Raw genomic sequence first — 26,037 nt, 5'->3', positions numbered from 1 at the left:
TCCCTATTAGTCTTAAATTAATTAAATCCTGTATTGACTTATACCTAGTATGTAGTTACATTATTTCATAACTCAATGCAAGTTCACACCTGTCATTTTGGTATATGAAAGTTGGTGTAAGAAAGTATGAAGACAGTAAATTTAAAGTGGTTTGGTCCATTTCTGGGGTGAACAAACGCGTACCTCCATTTTATTTGTACATATTTTATTCACCTGCACCTGACAAACTGCACGATGAACTTCACCACCTTGGGTACGGCTATTTTGTTGGTAAAAGTGTGTTTGCTCCACTCCGGTTAGAAAGTAGTCAAACGTGTTCCATGTGAACTTTTCATGTTTCAGGTCAAAATGTGCTTTATTTATCCTATGCGCGAGTTGGCTATCAGAAGGATCACACTATCGGGTAGCCTAATTCATAAGTAGCTTTAGGGCCTATTTACAAAGTCGCATGATTTTTTAAAACTTAATCAATTAAAAGCAGCATCAGTTGGCTGATATTTGCATTTTGTTTGAATGTGCAAATTTTGCAAGCTTCTTGCCTTTTTGGACCAGAAAGGCCATAGGACTAAAAAAGTGGATGCGGATCCACGTGACGTCAGCGTGTTCTCTTCTGACAACCTTTCGGTGGAAGAAGATGCCCTGGTGTCTCGTTTGCTTCATCTCACCGGTCAGCGGCAGTGTGGTCGACATCAGAGCTTTCAAATAATATTTCCCTCATGTACTTCTAAGACAATAACAACAGCTGAACTGCCGTGGACTTACTGTACATGTTTATCCCAGAAGATGGCGTGAAGATGACTTAAAAATATATATATTTTTCCTGGGCTATTCTTCGCAAATCTTTAAAATGTTTATATTTTTGATAGGCTAGTTCATCACTCACTACTGACTTACGGCATTATTTTAATGCACGTTGGTGGACTATTGCGAATGAATCACGGGCAAGGGGACACCACCACTGAACACAAAGCTTATGAAGTGACAGGCTAATGAATGCATTTCGCTCAATGGATTTTTATATTTAGCTTTCTGTGACGCTCTATCAGCCAACTGCAAGCAGAGTCGAGAAGAACAAGCAGGACCGAATGCGCTGTGTTTCCTGTCATTTTGGTGGTCTCAAAGAGGAAATCGGAGACATTTTAAGTCAAGAAGGAAAACTTGGATCATTTTGTGAGAACTCGCATACATGTAATGTGGTGAGGGCGTTGTGGAATAACGCAAATAGGCCTATACAAACTGGTCAGAAAATGATGGCCGGTGGAGCAGTTGAACAAAACGGGATATTCTTGAATCCTCTTCATCACAATCAACATCCCCACATGGAGTCAGATCCCCCCGACTCTCGTAAACGACCACTAACTCCGACGGAGGAGGACTGTTGTACCAAGCGCACAAACACGGGAGGTAAGACATTGCACACCCACCGTAGGCTACATTGTCTTCAGCGTGATCAAGCAGTAACTTATGTCTGTCTACACAGACCCTCTTATCCAAAGCAACGTGCAGGATCAATTAGGGTTAAGTGCCTTGCTCAAGGGCACATCGACATATTTTTCACCTAGTTGGCTCAGGGATTTGAACCAGCGACATTTCAGTTATTGGCCCAACGCTCTTAACCGCTAGGCTACCAGTCGCAAACATTGGGATCCTATAAATACGTGGAATGACATCTGATTGACATAGTAGAAAATAGTTGCCATAGATCAGCAGTTTCTAAGGCCCTCAGTGAATGTAACATGTCATCAGCCCATTACATTTGACAGAGAACTTAGAAACTGCTTATCGATGGCAACTATTTTCTAGTATGTCAATCAGATGTCATACCATGTATTTATAGGATCCCAATGTTTGAATGCATAAGATTATACAACTTTGTAGCCTATGTTTCGCAAGCATGCTCTGACTTAAGTTTCAAAGCACATTGCATCAATGTATATAAATACTTATTGTAGCCTAGCTATTGGTCTCGCTACTTACATAATTACATAAAATACAGTGACCCATTTGGAACCTGTCAGGTTTGAACCCAGTCACCCCTTCATGTTGCACATCTGGAGATTCGTTATGACATTTTCTATTGAGTGGAACATTTATGTTGCAGACTCATGGGACCTCAGAAACATAGTAAATGAGATGGTCGCTGATAGTTCACTTCAGAAAAAATACCACTAAGGAAAATAATTGAAATGTTTTTCTTTAGAAATGTGATCTGTGAACATCCATAATTTGAAACTGTCACAATTGACTATCAGTGAACAACAACTTCTAATACATTATGTTCCTGTCATAGCCAGTTACTTAGAAAGCCACGGTTTGTTTCTGCAGAAATAGTCTCAATAAAACTAACACAATTTACCAACCACTCAGTAGAACACAATGAAATCTTTACACCCCAGAGCACCCAATGTAATTCACTTATCGGCTACACGCTAAAATAGGTTACCTACGTAGTCGTAAACTGGTAGACAACCACATAGAGGATGGAAAAACAAACGGAACTGATCGATAACATTTCAAACACACTTTTGTGTTTTCTTGTGAAAACACAAAATTATGTGATTGCAGCATGTTGATACAGCATTTAAAGCATTAATTTGAATCTTTGTTCAGGGGTAAAACAAATAGCAAACCCGAAATAGATAGCCTGCAATGTGTTGCTCACACGTTTGCAATATGACTCATCTAAAACACTAGTGACATTTCAGTAATATCATTGAGGATGATGCTGTTGGTGACGGCAAAAACATTACTCCTTGTTTAGGCAAGTCCCCCCCCCCCCCCCCCCCCCCCATTTTTTTATAATGAATGTATGAGGTAGCCTATAGAAAGGGTTATTCTAGACCAGCACACAGGGACCACTTATTCCATTAGTTGGAATAATATGGTAATAGTACAGTATGTCTGCAGAGAATAGGCTGTTTACTTTTCACCAGCTGGGGTAGACAAAGCCAATTGGTAGGCTATCTTTGGATGTTACCGTGTAAGGCACCAATAATGTAATATCTTACAACCAATAATGTCAATCTGTAAAAATAAAATGTAATCGCGGGATTAAGTTTAATTAGAATTTATAAAACAAAATGTCCACATTGCATTTTTCCATTATCCATAGAACAGTCAGAATGTATATCGAGTTTTAAGGTTAATGTGATCTTGGTTGTATTATCATCAGGTTTCATGTCATTTAGGCTATTTAATAGATAAACGTAATACGTTTTTTTCTTGATGATTCTCAGCCATCTTGGTCATTACATTACACATTGTATCTGATATTTATCACATCATTCTTGTTGATCATTAACATGACTGCCAGTTACCATAAAAAAGGATTAAGATGCTGGAGACTTTACTGCTGTGTGCTTATTGTGCATTTAGGATTGCTGGAGAATTACTGCTTAACTTGAGGAGGTAGCCTATTTCTTTTTCCTTTTTTAAAATCAGCAACACCCCTCTCCTCAAAACTAACATTTTTCATTCATCGCTCATGCTAATTTAGCCTGTAATTACCCATGTCCTGGATTAGGTATGATATGGTAATGTTGCTAATGGAAAGGTTGGCAGAGGAATGTGAGCTGGGTTTTTTGGGGGAGAGAAGGACACAGGTGCCCTTGCAGAGCAATGTGACGTGAGCGGACTATGAATTTGCCAGGTGGCAGAGGGAGAGAGGGGGGAGCCTACAGAGACAATGCTTATGTAGCCACACCAGTGAATCCTGGTGACACAATTAATGGTTTATTGGTATCATTTACTGGAAGACGGTCACAAAGATGTTTATCTGCCTCAGTTATTACCCCAGTTTGCTCTATGATTTAAAGACATTGGAAATGTATCTAGAAAATGAACAAAGTGGCTAGGCAAATCATACTAGTATTTCTAGAGGTTCCCTGGAAATTACTACTGAGCGGAGCCACCCCCCCCACCCACACACACACACACACATAGGATACTGCTCTCTATAGTCTATACGATTTATAGACGTAGTGATTGGCTTCGTCGCCCTCCTCCCCCCACCTAGACCATTCTGCGGCACTGCCATTTGCAGTGGTTGATGAGCCCCCCCGCTCAAACATGGCCGTCTGAGGGAAGAGGGGTGGGAGAGATTGGAGAATTGGAGAGGGGTTGTACAGAGCACACTCTCAGATCACTCCTCTCCTCCTCCACCTCCATCATCCACTCACTGCATCCACACACCTTTTCAATCATCACTCAAGGTAACCCCACGCTCTCTCCCATGAAACGCACAAACCAACCCCACTACCTGTTTCACTTTTGTAATTTTCAACGGAAAAATAAATTGAATGGGCCGCTACGCTTTATAGTGCTGCGTCAATAGAGGCGGACTGGGGGAGAAAATCTGATTTTTTTGGGACAGGCATTGGGGGGTGGGGGCATGACGTGCTGGGGGAGGAGGCTGCCCATTGGCCAGACGAGTTGTCAGTCGTCCACGCTGCTGCAGACGGACGGGCCACTCGATGAATATGGATGAGAGCAGTGAAAAGGGTGATGCGGCAGGGAAGACCCCCCCCTTCAAACCGGTGCAGGCTTGAACAATGCGTGGCGTCTTTCACTGAAAACACTGAGAGCCTGCATTAGCATTTTCTTAGACAATTGAGGCTCTAGCCAGCTGCAAGCATGGCTTGGATGTTGCGGTGAAATCATTTTTTTTAACCCACTGATGTATTAGACCTCGGTGAAAAAGGTTGATTGGCCGCATTCCTCAACGCCACCATTTCACCTATGACTAGCCTAACGTTAAGGTACCCTTAAGAGTTTGTACCGCGGCATTGATGGCGATCTGACAGAGGATTTTACCAGCAGATCTCAGAATGGGTAAGAGTCAAACTGTTTTTGTTATGACTTGTTGAATTCATTTATCACACTCAACTCTTTATATTTGATTACCTGAAATCTCATCTGCTCATTATTGCCCGTTTTGTTCCATCGTCCTTGCTGCCTGTTAGCGGCAGGTTGGTCCATTGACATGCAGAGTGGGTATTTGGAGGGGTAGTGGGGGGGTGGGGGCCCACCCCCGTTGAGTGACTTCACTAAACACGTTTGGATCGTTGTCTGTGTCTCCAAGCTGTCCCCCCAGTATTAGATGCATGGGTTTGAACTCAACACCCTCAATTGGCTTAACGTTAGCTCCCCAACATGCCCCATACTGCTCCCATTCCCCTGGCGGATTGCAGCAACAGATTGCCATGTTTACTCTACCACATGACACCATTGAAACCTGTTACTGTGATTTTTCAGACACTAGGACGGAATTAATTATTGACTAATGACAAAACGCTGCTGTGAGGGCAATGGAGGGAATCTCAATGGTATGCTCTCCCATGCTGGGTTCACCCTGGTTTTAAGACACATAGAAACGGGGACTTGTACACTCCTGCCAACACAGGTCTAATAGAGGGCATTTCCACTGTTCCATTCATATTGTTCAGTTTGCCCTGTGTAGAGAGATGTAGTAACATTTGTTCTCTGACTGACAGTAAAAAAGAGCCTGTAGCTCCATGAAGACAATGTCAATGTCTGAGCAATGGTCTTTACTTTTTCATCAAGGTCATCTATCATCATGTTTCTCTGAAAGGGGAAGATGAGTAGAAAGCAGAAATCCAAGCAGAAAAAGGGCCTTGGCTAATGATATGGTTTGTGTCAAGAGTGTAATGCCGTCATAATGGTTTCTCTCTGATTGATAAAGGAATGGCAGATGTTCTCAGAAAGGCTAAATCATTCATCAGTGTGATTTACAATATAGATGTGTTGACGGACTAGACATGTTGAATGTAGATGTTGGTTCTAGTAGTTCTAGTAGTGTGTCCGAGGTAACAGAATGAAATCTAATTGACTATGGATTTGAGAAATCAACATGTCATGACTGTATTGAGAGACCCAAATGGAACATGAGGGGCATGTTAAAGAATCAGTAGAGAGCTGACACGTAGAGGGACTGAAATCCCGGGATGTCACAGTGCCACCTTCCTTATGATCAGGATCTAATGATCCCATTTTGGAGGCAAACAGAAGGTCAGTCTTAGAACAGTGACATCGATGTGTGCAGAGCTCTATCCATCCATCTTCCCTGGACAAGCCTGCAGACCCATCCCCCTGCATGAAGCTATACAACGACGACACAGGCAAACACGCATCTTGGTGTTGGCACCCAAAATCACCCCTAAAACTAACAACAATGTTGTGATATCGTCATTATACTTTTGTGCTGGTCTGTATTGGAAACACGTTTGTATGCATATATGAACAGTTCTTTGAACGTGCCTTCTTGACAGAGTGACGTCACCCTTGTTGCTGGTTGAGGCATTGAAGAGGTCCCAAAGTGACGTCATTCATTGAAAAACGTATGTTAAAAATAATAGATATCTGAAAAAAACATATTAGATCATTTTTGGGTCATACCAGCACAGATATGTGAAGAATGATGTAGGCTACTATTATCTAATTGATTTCAGGGGTGATTGGGTACTTATTGTGCCCACAGGTTCATACATAGGTCACATGTCTGTCTCCCCTGTTGATTACTTATGTCTGGAATAGCACAACCAGGTGTTGGTTGGTATAGAGATGGAAGAGGATGTGAGTCATCCCAGTTGCTCATTTATTCTGGTTAATATAGGCCTACAGTCAATGAACTAAACGGACCAAACCCAGCTGCTATCGCATTGGTGTCTATGGGAGAGCTACCCCTTAAGCAGACCGGTACTGTGACCATTTTTTCCAATGGTAAACTGCCTGAGTGAGACATCTTCATTTATCCACCATCTTTGGGTTGGTATTCACAGTAATTGGCACTGTGTCCAATCCCAACATTAGGTTGATTGCTCTTGTCTGAATTTAGCCTTCCCAATCTGGACTTGTTTGGATTGACACACACTGCTAGTGCTCACCTGGGTGATGGTTACAGTAAGCCTTTTTGATTAGCCATTACGTGTATGGAGGGGAACATTCTGAATTAAAAGGTTGAAGAACAAAAGGTTTGGTCCGTCAATTCTTTCAGCAAACACGATATCAATCACTGACTGATACAAGACAGTGCTGTAAGCCACTGAACCCCCTTTTAAATGGGAGGATATTGAGTTTGTCTTCTTGGAAGTAACCAGTTTGATCAAATCTGAGGGATTTCAGTCCCTTAAGCTTGCATCCCTAACATTCATTACTCAGGATCACTGGGTTGGATTTCATGCACTGCAAGCATATGATTTAAGTGTTTTGACATAGTCCTGTGTGAGTAAAATTCAGAGTAATGTTATTACATTCTATAATTTTCACATTATTCTGATGTTGTTTATGTTCTCCTTTGTCTCTTGGATTGCTAACATTATGTAGGAGTTGGCTTGAATTGGACCGCAAATTAGATATTTTGTCCGAAGATTCTGATAAAGGATACTAAAACTCCTTGAAAACATTTAAAATTAGACCTCTGCAAACTAGAAAAGAGGTCAGCATTTACTCAACAGGAAATCTGGGACAGAATACAGAACGTGTCACCAAACTCTGATGAAATGTGGGACTAGAGGATACAAAAGAATCACACTCCGAAATGAAAACCCCTCCTCTAGATTCCTACCTACCAAAGCCAGTCTGACAAGAAGATATGTGGCTAGCTACCTATTCAAGTGTATGCATCTGAAACGTACATGTTCCTATTGTGAATGATTGAATGGACCCAGAAGCGATACATTGTGAAAGTGAATTGTTGTCTACTCTGTGCTGCAGGCGTGTATCGACTGAGGTGAATGGGTTACTTTCAGTATGGTGTATATAATGTGTGTAGACTAGAGCCTCTTTACTAGCTCTGACCTCCTGTCTGTTTGTCTCTGTCCCTACAGAGGAGGGTGAGTACTTCCTGAAGGTGCTGATCCCCAGCTATGCGGCCGGCTCTATAATTGGCAAGGGTGGCCAGACCATCGTACAGCTGCAGAAAGAGACGGGCGCCACCATCAAGCTGTCCAAATCCAAAGACTTCTACCCAGGTAAGTGGACCTTACTTTGTCCATGATCACATTGTCCAAATGTAAAGGCTTTAGGGCTGACCCCATTTAGTTGACTGGTCGATTGTTTGGTCGATAGGCTGTTGGTTGACTGAGATTTCTTTAGTCGAACAGTCAGTCACAAATCTTTGAGTTCTTTTCATGGTGCACAATTTTTTTACATTTACATTTTAGTCATTTAGCAGACGCTCTTATCCAGAGCGACTTACAGTAGAGTGCATACATTTTATTACATTTTACATACTGAGACAAGGATATCCCTACCGGCCAAACCCTCCCTAACCCGGACGACGCTATGCCAATTGTGCGTCGCCCCACGGACCTCCCGGTTGCGGCCGGCTGCGACAGAGCCTGGGCGTGAACCCAGAGACTCTGGTGGCGCAGCTAGCACTGCGATGCAGTGCCCTAGACCACTGCGCCACCCGGGAGGCCAAGACACCTGTCTGAGTCGCACCTGTCTCAGTGGACTAATCCATTGTGGAGGCCGTGGGGGATGGCACAGTCCATCACTGTAAGACGTACTACTGAAATTGTGTATGGCTATATTATGTAAGAACAATGGTGCAACACTAAGAAAAATAATATCATTTTATAACAAATGCGCTTTCTCCCGCGTTGCGGTCTGTGGTTCTTAAACATCAGTCTGCTGTTGTTGGCGCCTTTTCCTCGACCATGTTGCTATGTGCATAATAGCAAAGTTATCCAGTATATTGGTGTCGAGAACAATGCCGCGGAGGCACCAGCGGAGTCAGGGGATAAGGAAACAGCCCTTGACTTAATTGTCTAAGAAAAGTAAGGAGAGAGGAAACCCCATCTTAATTAGGTCTATAATCAATAGCCTAACTGTTGAATGTGCCTGGCTTTATAAATCATCCATATTTTTCTACAGAAATAAGACAGATCCTGCTTCTGTTGCCTATTTGAGTGTTTGTTTAATAGCGTACTGATTCTGTGAGCTCCAAGCCTCATTCAACCACAACATGTCAGATAAAGCAATTTCACAAATTCGTCTGTTTTTAATCTTTGTTATGCTGTAATAAAGGGTTTACACTTTTTTTTGTTAGAGCAGCCTCTCGCTCCTATACCCACCTTTTCCTTATCTCCTTATTGTTATTATTACAATTATTATTATTATCATCATTATAATAATTAGTCATGTCATTATCATTAGTAGGCTTAGCATAGCAGCCTTGTATAACCATCATCGAGCTTTAGGCCTAAGAGCGCATCATGTTTAGCTGTCTTAATACCGTAACTTCCTTAGGCCTGTATGTGAATATATATATATATTCACATATAGGCCTAGGGAAGTTACTGTATTAAGACAGCTAAACCGAGAAAGTTGTCTTGGTTGATACAGGCTACTGTATCAACCAATCATTAATTAGTTAATGTCATCACACAGCATACGAGTCATTCATGATTTGAAATGCAATCAAGCATTTTAGTTTTAAAATGAAATAACAAAGGGAGCATTGAATAATTAGCCTAAACTATAAATAAACCGTTCCACGTTGGCAATTGCATTCACAAATGCATGGGACTGTTTTTAGTCTTGCCTGTAATAAAGTCTTTACAAAAAAGGTAAGCTTATAATGTATTTAGTGTTGTTTACACTGTTCCAAATAGTCAGAAAAAAATAATATTGTAATCTAACAGCACCTGTTTGGCACACATAATATGCACGCAGAACTTGCTCCTTACCTTCCTTATTTTCCTTGATCTCTAGTAGTTTCCACAACTAAGTCAAATGTCCCCCACACAACTGACTTCCCATTTCCTTCCTGAGCAACCAGTAAAACATTCCTCTGTTTTTTAGTTTCTTTTTCACGTCCTCTGCATCCATTTTGCTGTCACGTGTTAAGAGTTTATAAACAATTTATTGATGTGATCATGATATGCTAAAGGTCAGGCCCCATTGGTCACGTGCATTGATGCATACATGTGTCACGTAAAGAGAGCAAGGGTTGAGAGAATATGGAATGTTTTTCCTAAACAAAGTAAGGATTTTGGTAGCAGAACTTTTCAGTCAGAAATGGCTGTAATTATGTTGCAGCTTCAGCAACACGGACAGCGCGATAAACACAGTTGATTTTTTGTGGTGGTCACTGCAGCAGGGAGGAGAGAGACAACGGGTGCTAGTCACACAGGCACTTGCTGTCTGAGCCTGGCCCAGCGCAATCAAATCAATTGCGGTCGGATCCCTTTAGTCATGTGTGTCTAAATTATTTCATCAAACAGTGAGCTTTAAATCATCAGACAAGCTCAGTTCATATAGTTTATTTTATTAAAACACACAGGGTGTGTCTTTATATGGGAAAAATACATGTTTTAACATTTTGAACAATATATTGGTCGAAAGACAACTCTCGGTAGAGCCACAATATTTGTTGTTGTTGGGGACAGCCCTAAAAGGCTTACACACAAGTAAGAGCACCAAACCCATGGCACTCTCTGAATCCAAGTTCAGTAGAAGACTGTTATTCGTTGGTTATGCTGCAGTTTGAATTCCAACTGAGGTACCCAACCAGTTTGATCCAACCCTCCAAATGCACAGTATTTGTACCCAGACAAAAGACCCATGCAGATGATACAGCTGCTATTGACGCAGGAGTATCATTTAAAGATGCAAGCAATTTCTCTTTCAGTTTGGCTGCGCTCTTAGCAGGGAGCTGATCCCATTTCTGTGTAAAGTCTGTATTCCCCAGAAGTACTATCATTCTTCATTCTGCTACTATGCAATGACCGCATTTAATCAATTTCCCTCTTAGCTGCCTGGCTGCCATTTTACTCCAAGATGGAGAGAGCACATTGTCTAATGTCAAGGACATGTAAGGTACACTGAAAGCACTAGTCGCCCAATAGGGCCTTGTTAAAAAACATGTCAACATGGAAAAGAAATGCTCATGTTTTCCCCAATGACCCCACACTGATGGAGGTCACTGCACTCTCTGGTTGGTGCTGAAGCATCTTGTCCTCGGAAGAGAAATGCCCGAGCCACAGAAAAGTATCTGCGTTTGTCCTTCATGGTTAAGGAAGCTTCAACCTGCTGAAAAATAACAGGTGTTCAGAGGCTTACTTTTGATTAAGTCCAGATCTCTTTTGTAATAACTAATTGAACCAAATGATCATATTTCTTTTGTACTGATCGCCTATTTTCAACACATAGGCAATGGACTGTGGTATTGTTAAACTGAACACATTTCTGTACCATACAGATGCATAAATGGAAAGAAATTAATGTACTGGCTTTTGTTCCTTTTTACAATATATGGCTTATACTAAATTATGTGATTGCCTCAAGCGACCAATTATAGATGAGCTACATGTAGAAAATAAGGATTAAACTTCCTGCTGAAAACAAAAAGGCAATATGGCTCAAATATGGCCTATTTTCTGCTAAACGGAAGGTGTGATATACTGCACACTGACTAAACATTGGCAAAGATGAATGAACCTTGTCAAAGAATAGAAGTACAATAAAATGTAATTTTTTGGGTATCCATTTCTTAGACAATCTCCTGTCCCTTGCCCTCCCCCACTTCTGCAATATCTGAAAAACTGGATTAATCGATGGTAACCATGACACGCTGAAAATGAACTCTAGTAATGGCTTACTGTTGCATATAATGTATCAGCACTACTTTCTTTGTCTACCTAGAAAACACACATTGAAGCAGTTGTGCTTTTATATCCTCCTCCTCTCTCTGAGTGGTGGATGGGTCATTGGGGCACCACCTGCTCTGCCCCTCCCCCTCCTCATTATTGCGATGAGTGAGGAGTTCAGGGAGATGGTACTGGCAGTGATTTGATTGGGTGCTGCTAGGGCCCTCCAAAGTGAAATTAAACTACTACACCATCTCACACAATAGTCCAGAATTTCTCTTCCAGAAACTTCAATATTCGAGGCATTTGCACCTGTACAAAGTTTACACCTGTTATTTTCCTAAGGAATTAAAAGACAACAAACAAAGCTAATCAATTGAATGTAATTTTTACAACATTTTTTGTTACCGCAAGTCTATAACCTTAATTTTTGTTCTACCTTTTGTGATTTATTCCCTACTGAACTAATTGCAAACACATCGTAAATTAGGCCACAATATTTGATCTAACATTTGTTTTTAATGAAAAGGGTAGGCTATACCATTGCAATGACTTTTCCTTCTATCTCCATTCTGTGTTCAGCTATGAGAGGACTGTGTTGACATGTCATGTTAATACCAATACGCACAGATCACCTCTTAACCTGTAACACTGCAGCTGCCTTGGCTTACCCTTCCTACAGCACAACGAGGAGACAGACAGACAGAGCTATTTCCCCTAGCAATCCGCTCAATAGTGATAGCCGCGGTTAGAACAATCCCAGCACCTCCCGTCTCCCATCCGCCAGTGTAAGACATGAAATCATGAATGGGGTAAGGCCTCGATGGGAATGGGATCTGTACGACTAGGCCCTGCTGTGGCGCCCTGAGATAGATGACTGGAGATAGTGAAGGGTGTGGATGATGCACGATTGTGTGTGAGGGGAGGGGACAGGAGGGCAGGCCCAGAAATAACCTCTCTCTCTCCAGCTGTCCTCAAGATGCTCTCTCACTACGCCAAGTTTCCTCCTCCCCTCTCTCCCGAGTCGGTTTTTCTCATAGCATTTGTTCTTAAAAGTTTGGAAGTTTGATCCAGATTAGATGGCATCATGCTGTCTCTACAGAGTTTTGTTTGGATAGTAAAAAATAGCCCCAGACTCCTTTTTGTGATCCGATCTCATCCTTACTGATACCTTACATGACAAAATTACCCTTCACCAGTATGTAAACAACATACTGTTCACTCATACTGTACACACACGTGTGTACACAGTCACGTACACACACTGTTCACAGCAGCTGCAAAGGAAGCTGAGAGTCCCTGGTAAGGGTGCAAAGATCTTACAACCAAAAATCCAGACTCCCTGCTTTGTGCAGCTGGCCATCAGCCCAGCTAGCATATAAAGTTACACACTGTGCTGCATGAACAGATAAAATTGATATGATGCAATATACCATAGGAGTTTTCGATTAGCTGAAAAACATAGACTGACCTCACCCTGAAAAACTACACCAAGTCAGTCCATTTTGTGAGGTAGTTCCATCAAAAAGCAGGTTACAAAATTAAGTAACCTCATTGAAATGTTTTGAAGACAGGCTTTTAGTATTCAGAGTGAAATAAAGATGGTTGTTACCACTTTATAGCCCTCTGCAGTTAAAGATCTGCAGGGTAAGGCTTTGGACTGACGCAACTGGACTACAGAATCAAGGTCCTTCTTCATTCTGCCTCAGGAACTGCTGCCTGGTGTGCCAGAATTCCCTCTAAGATTAAACAGACTGTTATTAAAATTTGTATTACACACATCAGAACCTACATTATAGCTGCTCCTAATAACGCTGTCAAGTAAACCAAGCTCCCAGAGAACCTCAATCCCACCCAAATTGCCTGGACAGAAACAATTGCAGTTCTTAATCAGTCTCAGTCTTGAATGCATGACAGCACTTTGAGGCACAGGTATACATAAACGCACAATGCAACTTACAGTAGTAGCTCCATACGGACTATACTCTGTCCATACTACATAACATAACTAGTAAAAGCCAATAAAGTTGAATGTCTTTGCTCTGGACTCTAAGATGGGAACAGTGGCGACCAGTCAGGGTTCGGAGTTGGATTGAGTTCGAGTGAGATCCTGGACCGTCCCCAGACTTTGTGGGCTGTGTGTTTTGATAACTCTTGATGGATATTTCCTGAATGTCAACAGGTGCTTCTAGGGGCAGATGTGTGTCACCCAATCCTGTAAGAGGAGATGGAATCACATTAAAAGGAACACAAATACTCGGGCTGGCTTGAGTGGAGCAGTGTCGCCCACAAAACTAACAGACCAGTCTCAATCAGCAGGTCTTCCTTATAGGAGGGTACTCCCCTGAGTTAAAAAGTTTCGATGACTCTTAGTTGTCACTAGCATTGAAGAAATGTTTCACTTGTTGGATTTGATCAGATTGCTGTCATTTCACGATTCGATCAATTAATTTGTATTTGTGTTTTGATAGACATAACACAATGTAGTGTTTATTGTAAGGCTGGTGTTGTGAGATTGAATGAATAATGTGGGTATAGAAGTATTTAAATGTGCAAAGGAATGAAAGAAAGAGAGCAAGGCAGACAAGGGGAGTAAGAGAGAGAGAGAGAAAGATAAACAGTCAAAGGAAGAGAAGATGCAGGCTGTAGAAAGGACATGCGATTGCATCACCTGTTCCTACGGCGCAGCTCCTTAACCATGGCAACAGAATTCCGGTAGGGCCGACAAAGGGGGTGTAGAAAGATGCCTCAATGAGGGAAGGATGTGTGGAGTCTATGGAGGAGGTAGGGGGGCGAGGACAGGCCCAGAATTTCAGGGCCCTGGAAGAGTTACATCATTTAGGAGGAATCCTTTGTCCCCCCAGTGGTTTGTTACCCGAGCTTCTCTTTCAGCTGCTCTGTTTTTGAGCTCCTATATGGGGGGGAGTATTATTGAATAGGTTGGCAGTTAACACCACTGCATAAAGAAACTTATCAAAACTCAAGCATATTTTTTTTCTGCAAATAGTCACTGCATAAGTAGCTATTCAGTTATAAATGGGGTTGCTTTGCAACAATTTTTATTTATTTATTTTTTATTTTAATACTTTTTGTCCTTGGCAAAACATGTTTCATCCAAGAAATCCTGTTCGTTAAATTGAACAAGGAAGCCTCTTGTAAGTGATATGCTACAGCCACAGCAGACGCTGACCCCAAGGCACAATAATCTACGTTCTCACAAGACTGTGATGCCGAAGTAGTTGCACAACTGAATGCTTTCAACCCAAATGTGTCTTCCACATTTAGCCCAACCCCTCTGAATCTGAGAGGTGTGGTGGCTGCCTTAATCGACATCCACGGCACCCGGGGAGCAGTTGTTGTTGGGGGTTAACTGCCTTGCTCAAGGGCAGAACGGCTGATTTTTCCACCTTGCCGACTCAGAGATTCCTTGCCTGCTCAACCTTTCGGTTACTGGCCCAACGCTCTTAACCGCTAGGATAGAAACTACCTACCCTTAAAAAAGTCAATAGTATTCTATAGTTATATACTATAGTTTTCACTGTAGTGTTTTTACAGACTTTACTGTATTTACTGTAGTTTTGTGGACATGACTGTTGTACCCTGTAGTATTTACAGCTTACTTAAGTATAAATACTGTTGTAAGAAAAAAATTGTAGTATATACTAGTAATTACTGTAGTGTTTTTGCGGACTATAGTATACTTAAGCAATAAGGCCCTAGGAGGTGTGGTATATGGCCAATATACCACGGCTAAAGGCTGTTCTTTGGCACGACGCAACGCAGAGTAATAATAATGTCGTATTTATTGTAGTGTTTTTGTGGACTGTCATATACTCTAGTATTTACTCTAGGGTTTTCGTGACGTTACTATAGTGTTTTTTAAAATGTATTATATTTGACATAGCAATGAGGGCTTTGTCTTTGAGGAAATCACATTTTCCATAAACTGTAGGTTGGTAAGACTGGAGTCAAATCCGACAGTTTAGAGCTTTTACTCTTTTCTATAACTTGTAGGGAACACAATATATGGTCGATCCTTGGCATGTCAGTTTCTCACTTATGGGTGACACAAATTGGGATAAATGGGAGGGGAATTGGCAGGGTATATGCAAATTAAGTATTTACTGTAATGTTTTTGTGGTCTGTTGTATACTGTATACTACAACATTCTACAGAAAGTGTTAGTAAGCATTTCCTTGGACGATTTATACCATGCGTATAACATGCGTATCCCATACATACGACTAATAAAACTAGGAAAAAAATATCTAAAGAAAAAAATACACATTATTGAGGTATACTACAGTGTGTAGTATAGTATTCTACAGTATACTAGAGTTTACTATAGAATGATTTAGTATTGTAGTATTCTATAGTAAACTGTAGTATTTTTTTCATGTGGGTAGTACTGATACACTGTGATGTTTCTTTTTTGTTCTATCCCCACAGGAACCACAGAGCGGGTGTGTCTGATACAGGGTACGGTCGAGGCGCTAAATGGCGTCCACAGCTTCATCGCGGAGAAAGTCCGCGAGATGCCCCAGAGCGCCCAGAAAACAGAGCCTGTCAGCATACTGCAACCACAGACCACTGTCAACCCCGATCGCGTCAAACAGGTGAGACACGGTCCATTACAGTCAGCCAACCCTGACACGGAACCCAAACCGGCTGCGCACGCGCGACATCGTGCATACATTTATTTTGTCCCCCCACACCAAACACGATCACGACACGCAGGTTAAAATATCAAAACAAACTCTGAACCAATTACATTCGTTTGGGGACAGGTCGAAAAGCATTAAACATTTATGGCAATTTAGCTAGCTAGCTAGCTTGCACTTGCTAGCTAATTTGTCCTATTTAGCTAGCTTGCTGTTGCTAGCTAATTTGTCCTGGAATATAAACATTGAGTTGTTATTTTACCTGAAATGCTCAAGGTTCTATACTCCGACAATTAATCCACACATAAAATGGTCAACCAAATCATTTCTAGTAATCTCTCCTCCTTCCAGGCTTTTTCTTCTTTGAATTTATATGGTGATTGGCATCTAAACTTTCATAGTATTACCACGACGACCGACAACACAGTTAATCTTTCAATCACCCACGTGGGTATACCCACGTGCCATCTCCTCATTGGTTTATAGAAGCAGATACCCACATGCTATCTCCTCATTGGTTATCTGCTTCTATAGACCAATGAGGAGATGGGAGAGGCAGGACTTGCAGCGTGATCTGCGTCACAAATAGAACTGACTTCTATTTTAGCCCTTGGCAACGCAGACGCTCGTTGACGTGTGCGAGCAGTGTGGGTGTGCGCGCAATAATATAGATTTCCAAATGTATTTTGCAATGCGTGCGCGAGCTGTGTAGTCAGGGTATGACCGACCACCATACTTAACATAACCATGGCGTGGACAATGACCTATCAGATATAGAATACGACCGATCAAAGCATGTTACCTCCCTACCTACGATGATCTGTCTGACATGTCAATAGTGTAGACCTGCAGAGTCATAAGGGCACGCGGTCAGCACATGGCAAGAACACAGTCACACTTTGTCTCACAGGGGCATCTGCCACACAACCTGAGCCCTGGCAGGGTCAGGAAAATGTGAGGGCATGGGGTTATTTTTACCGGCCGCCTGCTCGCTAGGTCCGCCACAGTGCCACAGAGCTGGATGGCAGCTGCAGCCTTAACCCCTGGGATTAACACATCGCTGAGTAAAGCAGAGGGCTGGGATAGTAGAATGACTCAGTGAGCGATATCTTTCTCTCGTTCTCTCTCTCTCTTTCCTACTTTTCAATCTCTCTTTCTGCCTCTCTCCCTCCCTTCCTCCTTCTCTCTGGCTCCCACTATTCCTCTGCAGGCTAAGTTAATAGTGCCCAACAGCACGGCTGGTCTGATCATCGGTAAGGGCGGGGCCACAGTCAAGGCGGTGATGGAGCAGTCGGGTGCCTGGGTCCAGCTGTCCCAGAAGCCCGAAGGCATCAACCTGCAGGAGCGCGTGGTCACGATCAGCGGGGAGCCCGAGCAGAACCGCAAAGCTGTGGAGATCATTGTCCAGAAGATCCAGGAGGACCCTCAGAGCAGCAGCTGCCTCAACATCAGCTACTCCAACATTTCGGGCCCCGTGGCCAACTCCAACCCCACCGGTTCCCCCTACGCCAACTCGGCTGAGGTCCTTCCCAACGCCGCTGCGGCTGCCGCCACTGCCTCCAGCCTTCTAGGCCAGGCCGGCCTGGCAGGAATGGGCGGCTTCCCGGGAACCATGTCCAGCTTCTCTGGCAATGACCTGCTGGCCATCACCTCGGCCCTCAACACACTGGCCAGCTATGGCTACAACACCAACACCCTGGGACTGGGCCTCAACCCCGCCGCTGCCTCCGGGGTCCTGGCCGCCGTGGCTGCTAGTGCTAACCCAGCTGCTGCTGCCGCCGCTAACCTCCTGGCCTCCTATGCCAGCGATGCCTCCGGCTCCGGCCATCCTGCTGTTGGCCTGGGGGGCTTCTCCCTGGGCTCGCTGGCCGCTGCCGCGGGGGCCTCCAACGGCTACCTGAATGCCTCGTCCCCACTGATGGCTTCCTCCCTGCTGGCCGCAGAGAAGCTGGGAGAAGGGGCCAAGGACGTGGTGGAGATTGCTGTGCCCGAGAATCTGGTGGGCGCCATCCTGGGGAAAGGCGGGAAAACGCTGGTTGAGTACCAGGAGCTGACGGGCGCTCGCATCCAGATCTCCAAAAAGGGAGAGTTCATCCCCGGCACGCGGAACCGTAAAGTTACCATAACAGGGTCACCCGCGGCAACGCAAGCCGCCCAGTATCTGATCAGCCAGAGGATCACGTATGAGCAGGGTGTGCGTGCCACCAACCCACAGAAGGTGGGCTAAATGGGGAAAAAAGGATGTAATAAAGGAAAGATGGAGACAGAGAAAAGAAAGGGAATCAAGGGTCACGGAGAGGGGAAAAAACGTCCAAATATCCATTCAATATTTCAGTATTAAAAAGAGAAGGTGACAAAGAAGGAGGTGAGGCAGAGAGAAAACCAGGATACGTGTGTGTGATATGTGATTGTGTTTTTAGGACTGAGTTTGTGATGTTTTTTAAAAGTGGTGTCGAGTCCTTTTGATGACGAGTAAAGCTGAACTGGTCCACTGCTAAGCAGCAGAGTCAGGGGTGAGTCCACACGATTTCACCCCCTTCAAAAACCTCACAGCTGGGTTTGTTTTGGGTTTCGTTCTCTTCCGTTTTTCTTTTCTTTGGCTGTGTTGATTTTTCAGCTTCAGTTGTAGATCTCCGCTCCCGGTGAGTTGAGGTTCCGGACAGGCTTAAAGAGCAGAGATAGCGTTTTGCTCATGCCTTTTTGCTTTGATGTTAACATCGCTCCATGTGAAGAAAGCAAAAGGCCTTGTTTACATGAGAGAGGTAAAATGACGAGCACCAGAGGTCATCCAAGACCATTAGGCAACCATTTTAATCTAAATTCTTAATGGATATCAGAATATTAATGACATGCCACTGTATGGTTCATATCAAAATTGAGGTTTTAACAATTCGGTTGTTATCCTTTTTATTTTCATCAATTATTTATTGAAATATGGTCTCATTCAAACACATATAGATTATTTAAACCTGTGAATTCGGGTTGATATGAATGTAAAGACATTATTATTGTTATTTTGTTATTAACGAGGATCAAATGTTGAGTTACAGTGACAGATATGTATAGTTTTAACCCAGAACTGCACAGTAACTAGTGTAGATCAGGGGTCAAATGTTCAATGTGAGAGGATAGAGGAGACACGCAGGAATGTACACATACACAGGAACAGACACACATTCATACATGTTTACCGCCACCCACATACACACCACTTTTGGTGCTACGAAAACATAACTACAGATAGCTAGGCCTATATTACCTGTATCACCTAAATTGAAAATCCCTTTAGAGATTGCTCTCCCTCTCCTTGATTGTAAGATGCCAAGCATTGTTCACTTATCTGTAGTTTATGGGATCTAGTTCTGCCTTTATGTAAGCAAAGACTGGATTTCATGCTATGTTGCAGGTCAGTCTTAATATTTGACCCCGCTAGTTCTCCTTCAGCTGCCATGGCAAACTGTATCTTGTGCCACCATGGACAGTTTAGATCCCAATAACGTAGTTACTGGTAAAACATTTTTTTAATCCTATTGTCATGAATTAGCCCTGTACTTTGAGTTCGCCAGCCGATATTGCGCCTTGGGACATGCTCCTATGTAGAAATTTGAATAAGCCCCCATGGGACGGCGCATCATACCCGAGAGGGAAGACAGCACTATACACAGCTTGAGATATCTTACATTACCTTTTCAATTGAAGAATCTAACCGGAAGAGTCCCGAAGGGAACGAAGCACTACAAAGCAGTCTTGTTAAGAAAAGCAGTATTGAATGTTATCTGTGAGCGAGGAGACAATTTGCTTTATATCAGGATGGCTGGTAGTCAAGAGAGACACTAATGAGAAAGAAATGGACTCACCATGAAACACATTTGGAGTTTTCTGTGAACCATTTTTCTCAACCAGAGTCAATACCAATATGGAGTCAAACAGTTTATGCAGGTGGTTAGTCCAACCTGTTATCTTGCCTAAAGCAGACATTGACACTAGCTGACATTGGCAGTAGTGCATAATGCGTTGCCCAAACATTTATCTGACATTCTGTAAGGATAATTGTTTGGCAAAAACGCAGGGAGGGTAATTGTCTTCTAGAACATTCTCAAACACAACGATTAACCTTGCTTGCTTCTGCGCTGCTATCCATTGGTTTTCATCCGAGTACACTGGGTCTCTTATGACTGCACTGTGAGACACAACAAAGACACAACGCAAAGTGTGTCTGTCCCTTCTTGAGCCAAGGGATCATATTTTGAAGTACTTATCCAGGATGTAGGCCTACAGCTGGTGCACTTGCATCGCTTGTTCTAGAGCAGGGATGGGCCACTCCAGTCCTCGGGGGCCGGAGTGGTGTTACGCTTCTTCCCCATCCCCAGCAAACACAGCTGATAAAACTAATTACATTGTAAACTGAAGATCATGATTATTGGAGTCAGGTGTGTTAGCTGGGACAAGAGTGTGACACCAATCAGGCCCCAGAGAACTGGAGTTGCCCATCCCTGTTCTAGAGCAAAACCAGCTGAGCAGCGAGATAAGGAACATCTCCACAAGAACATCCATAATGTGATGTCTTGGAGATATTTTAGTTTACCAATAATATTGCACAACAGAGAGCTGCTAATGGACGTTTTTTCTACTGATCAGTCCAGAGTCATCAGTCAACCATATTGTCTTTTATTAAGGTCCGTGCTATCCGTGATCCTTGGCATGTCTTTACCCCATTGAAGTTGAAATGCAAAATGGTTAAGGTAAGTGTACGGTTTAGGGTAGGGACATCCCAAGGATCCCGGATAGCATTGACCCTTTTATTAACCCAAATGACTCCTATGACATTTCTTTTCCTGCATAGCAGTCCCTGAATCATATTCTGACCCTCTTTTCCATTTCACAATTGTATCCATAGACTTATGTAACCAGAGCTCTGGGATCGGCTTCCAATAATACAGGACCGGGAACGATAGTGTCAGAGAAAGAAACAGCAGCACTCCCTTTTCAGTGAAATGACAAGTCTTCTTCTTGAGGAAGAATTTACCTTTACCCCACCTTACTAACAACTCTATGTTTGAGCGTTCCGCATGGCATGGCACCAGCCACGAGTCCCATTACCTTGACTCACTGAATACACGTTTCCCTTTCATTGTATTTCTGACGGGTTGTGCTGTGACTTTTAACAGTAGTCAACGGTACACTAGTTACTTGAAATGAAATGGCACTCCAGTTAAAATATCTGTAACTTCTTTCACCTGTGGGGTTCAAAACCTTCAAATATTAGCCCCAACTTCACATTTTAATGCTGATTTTAAAATACAAGCACAAATCAAGGTGGATTTAATAATAGAAGCAATGCAACTACGCTTGGTTTAGAGAGAGACTACTCCAGAGCTGTCTGATCTGTACATTGTACCAACTCCTCTCTCTCCATTCATTACTTTTCCTCCTCTTTCTTTAGACATTTCCCCACCCTACATATGCTCTTTTTGGTCTATTTTAAAGTCCTCCTATATAGAGATGACCTTTTCTCTCTCCTCTGCACTGCTCCCACTCTCTCCTTCTTTCTGTCTTGTCTACTCATAGGCGCTGACGTCTGGGAGTTGCGGGGAGTGCCCAAGTGATTGATAGGAGTTATGCACTATAGGTCATAGGGTATGCAAATATTTTCACAGCCCATAGAGTTCACCAGTCAAAAATGCACAGATAACACCTGCCTCCAAACTGTGACAACCCACAAGACCAACCAGCAACATTGGTTCAAACTTCGGTATCAAATTCCCCACTAAAAGAAGAACAAGTAGGATTTAGACAGGCTTACACAGTGATCTATGACCTTCTAGGGGAAGGGAAAGCAAAATAGGAAGGCGAATCTTGGTTGAATGAGAAAATGTCTGTTGGTTGACTAAACAGAGCTTCTATTTCATCCTCATAACAAAAGAAAGCAGGAGTTTATTTTTTAAAAAGTAAATGAGAGAGAGAAAGGTGGGAACTCGTTCGTGACCTCATGCTGAAACAGTGACATCCTTTATGCATATCCTCTTATCTGAAAAATGACTAGAAATTCATTTCTGTGGAATATGTCATGTCAACATGATCTATATGTACTTAATTGTAGCTATTCTAGTTTGTAGTCCAAATGCAGTCCAGCGTCGTCGATACAATGTGAAACTCTATGTTATCTTTGTGTGGATGATGAAGAGTGCCAACTAACCCTGATTAAGATTAGCTTTGCGATTTGTTTGTGCATTACGATGACTCTTCATCGACAGGTGGCGTCCATATTTCTGTTATTGATGATTTAATTTGACCGTAAGAAAAATTTAAAGAATATTGGAAGCAATATAGTAGCATGTTGTCCTGTTTTGTGTTTTTATTATGTCTATTGTATGAACCTTTGAAATTACTAAGATTTTGAATGAATAGGTTTACATGTACTTTTTGTAAGTTATGAAAATGCTGCTATTTGATAAGTAAAATATAAAAATATTTTAGTTGAAAATATGTCTGGTCTGTTGATAAGAAACATGCTCTAAAAGACAGGGGCGTAAAACGAGGTGTATAGAATACTATACAGTATTGGTAAGATAGTAACAGTAATAATTGTACCTGTGCCAAACTAGACCTCTGCAGCTTCTGAAATTGTAGATGTGCGATCAAATGTTAGATATCAATAACTTGTTTAGAAGTGCTGATCAAGTGCCAATCAAACAATGTTTTTCAGTTAAGAAAAGATTATCATATACATTACTTAGGAAAATAATGGACAAATAACTATTTTGTGCATTGTTTTACCCCATAGCAACATAGAGTAAGAGATAAAGATTGTGATTTTTATGGATCCATGTTGTTTTACACTCCATGCATCCCCTGTGTGTTCGTTTGACCTGTGGCTTAAGCACTGCTGTTTTTCACAAATGTCTCTATAGGCCAGCATGGACTAAGCATAACATGTTATAAGCATTCATAACATAGTCATTAACAATCAGACAAAATGTGTTTCGTGGAGTTAGGTGTTATCTTTTTGCACGTCTTCTATTGCATGGTATCAAAGTGAAAAATTGAGGGAAAAAACTAAATGAAAAAAAAATGGTGAGGTTTTCTCGCAACATTCAAAGACATAAAGTTGCATGCAGTCAGTTGTAGAACACTTAAGTTAAAATCACCTCATTTTTAAAATGTTGTTTCATGTCGTAAGTTGGGAGGGAGCCCATTATTTTCATGTTGGCCCAAATACAACACATTTCAGATCAAATTCTCATACAGTCCATCTCTTTATATTCTAACAGACCAGGTTTTGTTTTCTTAAGGTACCATAAGGAGTATTACAAATGTGAAACAAGCAAACGCGAAAATGTTATTCAGTGTTATTCTTGAGTTTTGCTTTCTAGAATACCAGGTATTTTTTAAATCAGGTTAAACCTCACAAAACCTGTGTAATATTTTTTAAAGATTTTTTGTACCACAGTTTGAATGCCCAAATCTAATCTATGAATGTAATCCCATTTGCTCATTTTTTCAGTTGAATGTTTATCAGTCTTTTAATGTGAATTCAGGGCTGGAATTTCAACTACATGTAGAGTTAACATATTATGTCAAGAACCAATTTCAGCTATAGTCGGGTAGGCCATAGTCATAACCCAGATATGTTTTAACGACACTTCCGATCCGCTGTCAACATTGTCCTGTTTGTTTGGTGTTGCATAAATGCACTTTACTGATCAATGGGTCATACCTTTTTACAAAATTCCATCTCCTGTTATTGTATGTGAAACAAAGCAAACCATGTTAACGTTCAGCCGTTTTTGTCATTCTTTGCTGTTGCTCTGATATAGTTTGTTGAGGTTTTTTTTCTGATCTTTTTGGGTCTCTGTGTATCAGACTTCTCTGAAAAGGTGGCACCCGAGTCCACATAATATGGTTTATCCATTTCCTTTTGAAAATATTTGTGTAAATCACAATGAGCGAATCTTCTTTAAAAGAGGGAGAGGGAATTTAGAGTGGAGCTGTTCCATCTTGTCATGTTGCATTCTGCTGCCTTGGAGTCTAGAGGGTGGAAGTATTTTTATGAACAAATTGGCATTGAAAGCACGGTAAACCTCATACAATGTCTCTGTGGTGTTATCAGAGAGTACACGTTTGTTACGTTACAGAATGCAATCCCAAGGTCTTGCTGATTATAATTTTAGATGGGAGACAAATACAGCACCAGCAAAATTCGATTGCCTCGGTCATACCGCTGTCAGTGTTGGTGGATTGGACAACTCAACCCGTAAGAACCCGGTGTAACCTAAAACTACTTTACCACTGCATGCTATGACTTTCTGTCTCCTCCTTCTGCCATGCACTGCTACTAACCCCCACCACCCTTCTAACCCCTCCACTACTGAGTGCCAAACTAAGTCAACACCATTCCAAACCTTCAGTTGTTTTAAATATGATGTAGTCTGAACATGCATCTGACCCTCCAGGATCTTCCTAAGGGGGATTCTATCGAACTATCAGACAGGACTAAGCCGGTTAAGGCTGCTTGCCCCCTCTTCTCCTCAACTCTCTCCATCTTTTCAGCCTACATGACATTATGATTATGTGTGCTGTTGTGTCTGGCACCTGTCATTGTATTCACCCATTGAATGGAAAAATATTCTGAGCCCATTCCTCTGAATAGTGGGAGAAAGACAGGATTTGTACCAACCAGCCACGACGCCATCTCTTATCTTTGACCCTCCCATGAACTAAGTTGACCTTATCCACCCTTTGCGTGCTCATCTGCGTGTTTGGATTATTTTGACCCCAGGTTTATTGCCAAAATTTTCTGAGACTACAACTGTATGAATTTTAATTTGGTTTTAATTGTTTGTTTGTTTTCTTGTCATCCGGACAATTCTGCAGGGTTGAAAGCTAACAAATCTTGTCTGAAAAAAGCATGACAATGCCCTGCACACCTCTTCGGCTCCATTGTAAATATTATTTTGGGTTAGGTTTTTCATTTTGTAAAACAATTTTTGTTTTTCCATCTTAAGAAATGGACTGTCAGCATATGTAATATGTTATCCTAAACTAAAAAGAGTTGGGTCAATTGGAATGACTCTAGTGTCTATATTGAGACAGAGAAGATGCCATTTCAAAGTCCAGGCCTCACTTGTCCTTTGACTGAAGCCTTTGCTTCGATGCCTTTACACAGACAGTCTCAATCTTAAAGATACAAAGGCAACATTGTCTTTCCTTGTGCCATGTCAGTGAAGTACGGGTGAGAGCCTTTTATTGAGATATTTGCCAATACGAGTGCCAAATGAAATCGGCACTGAGCCAAAAGCCAGCCAGCCTACACACTGAAGCTGTGGTAGCAATGGGATGGTTCACTTCCCAATCCCATATCCCCCCCAAAACACTTAATTGTTTGACATTTGACTTGACATGTCACTATATTCTATGCTGCCAGTCAATTTCCTGCTTTCCTCGGTGAAACATCTCAGAAGCAGTTCCTTTTACAACATTACACTGTTGATCAATGACAACAGCAACTATCAAAAGGGAATGAAAGTGTATTTTTATTATCAGTTTATCTGAGCATCATTCATTAATAGATTTAAGGGTAATGACTATTTAATGTAACTGTAGTATTGTGTTTGTAAAAAAAAAAAAAAATCAGTGAGTTGTGTTTGATGACTCGTGGACTACCAGTGAAGTCAGCATTTCAGTGTTAATATATTGAATTGTTTTTTAAAGATTATTTTTGCGACAGCAACAAAGAGTCATTATAAATGTTCATTTTAGCATCA

At 41.9% G+C, this 26,037-nt stretch overlaps 1 protein-coding gene across 2 annotated transcripts; it reads left to right on the top strand.

Annotated features, from left to right (window-relative positions):
• Positions 1-612: 612 nt before the first annotated feature.
• LOC129868088 (RNA-binding protein Nova-1-like) lies at positions 613-26,037 on the top strand. Of its 2 annotated transcripts, none has more exons than XM_055941717.1 (4): positions 613-1,404; positions 7,845-7,988; positions 16,062-16,228; positions 17,484-26,037. In XM_055941717.1, exons 1-4 carry the CDS (start codon positions 1,086-1,088, stop codon positions 18,498-18,500), a joined length of 1,647 nt encoding a protein of 548 aa, XP_055797692.1. In that variant the 5' UTR covers positions 613-1,085; the 3' UTR covers positions 18,501-26,037. The 2 variants fall into 2 exon arrangements, with proteins under 2 accessions (XP_055797692.1, XP_055797693.1); XM_055941718.1 differs by lacking the exon at positions 613-1,404 and adding an exon at positions 4,457-4,830.

The sequence above is a fragment of the Salvelinus fontinalis genome, chromosome 13 (assembly GCF_029448725.1).
Source record: "Salvelinus fontinalis isolate EN_2023a chromosome 13, ASM2944872v1, whole genome shotgun sequence".
NCBI classification, from domain to species: Eukaryota; Metazoa; Chordata; class Actinopteri; order Salmoniformes; family Salmonidae; genus Salvelinus; species Salvelinus fontinalis.
The sequence above is the reverse complement of the archived record's forward strand: the minus strand, read 5'-3'. Positions and strand labels throughout refer to the sequence as shown.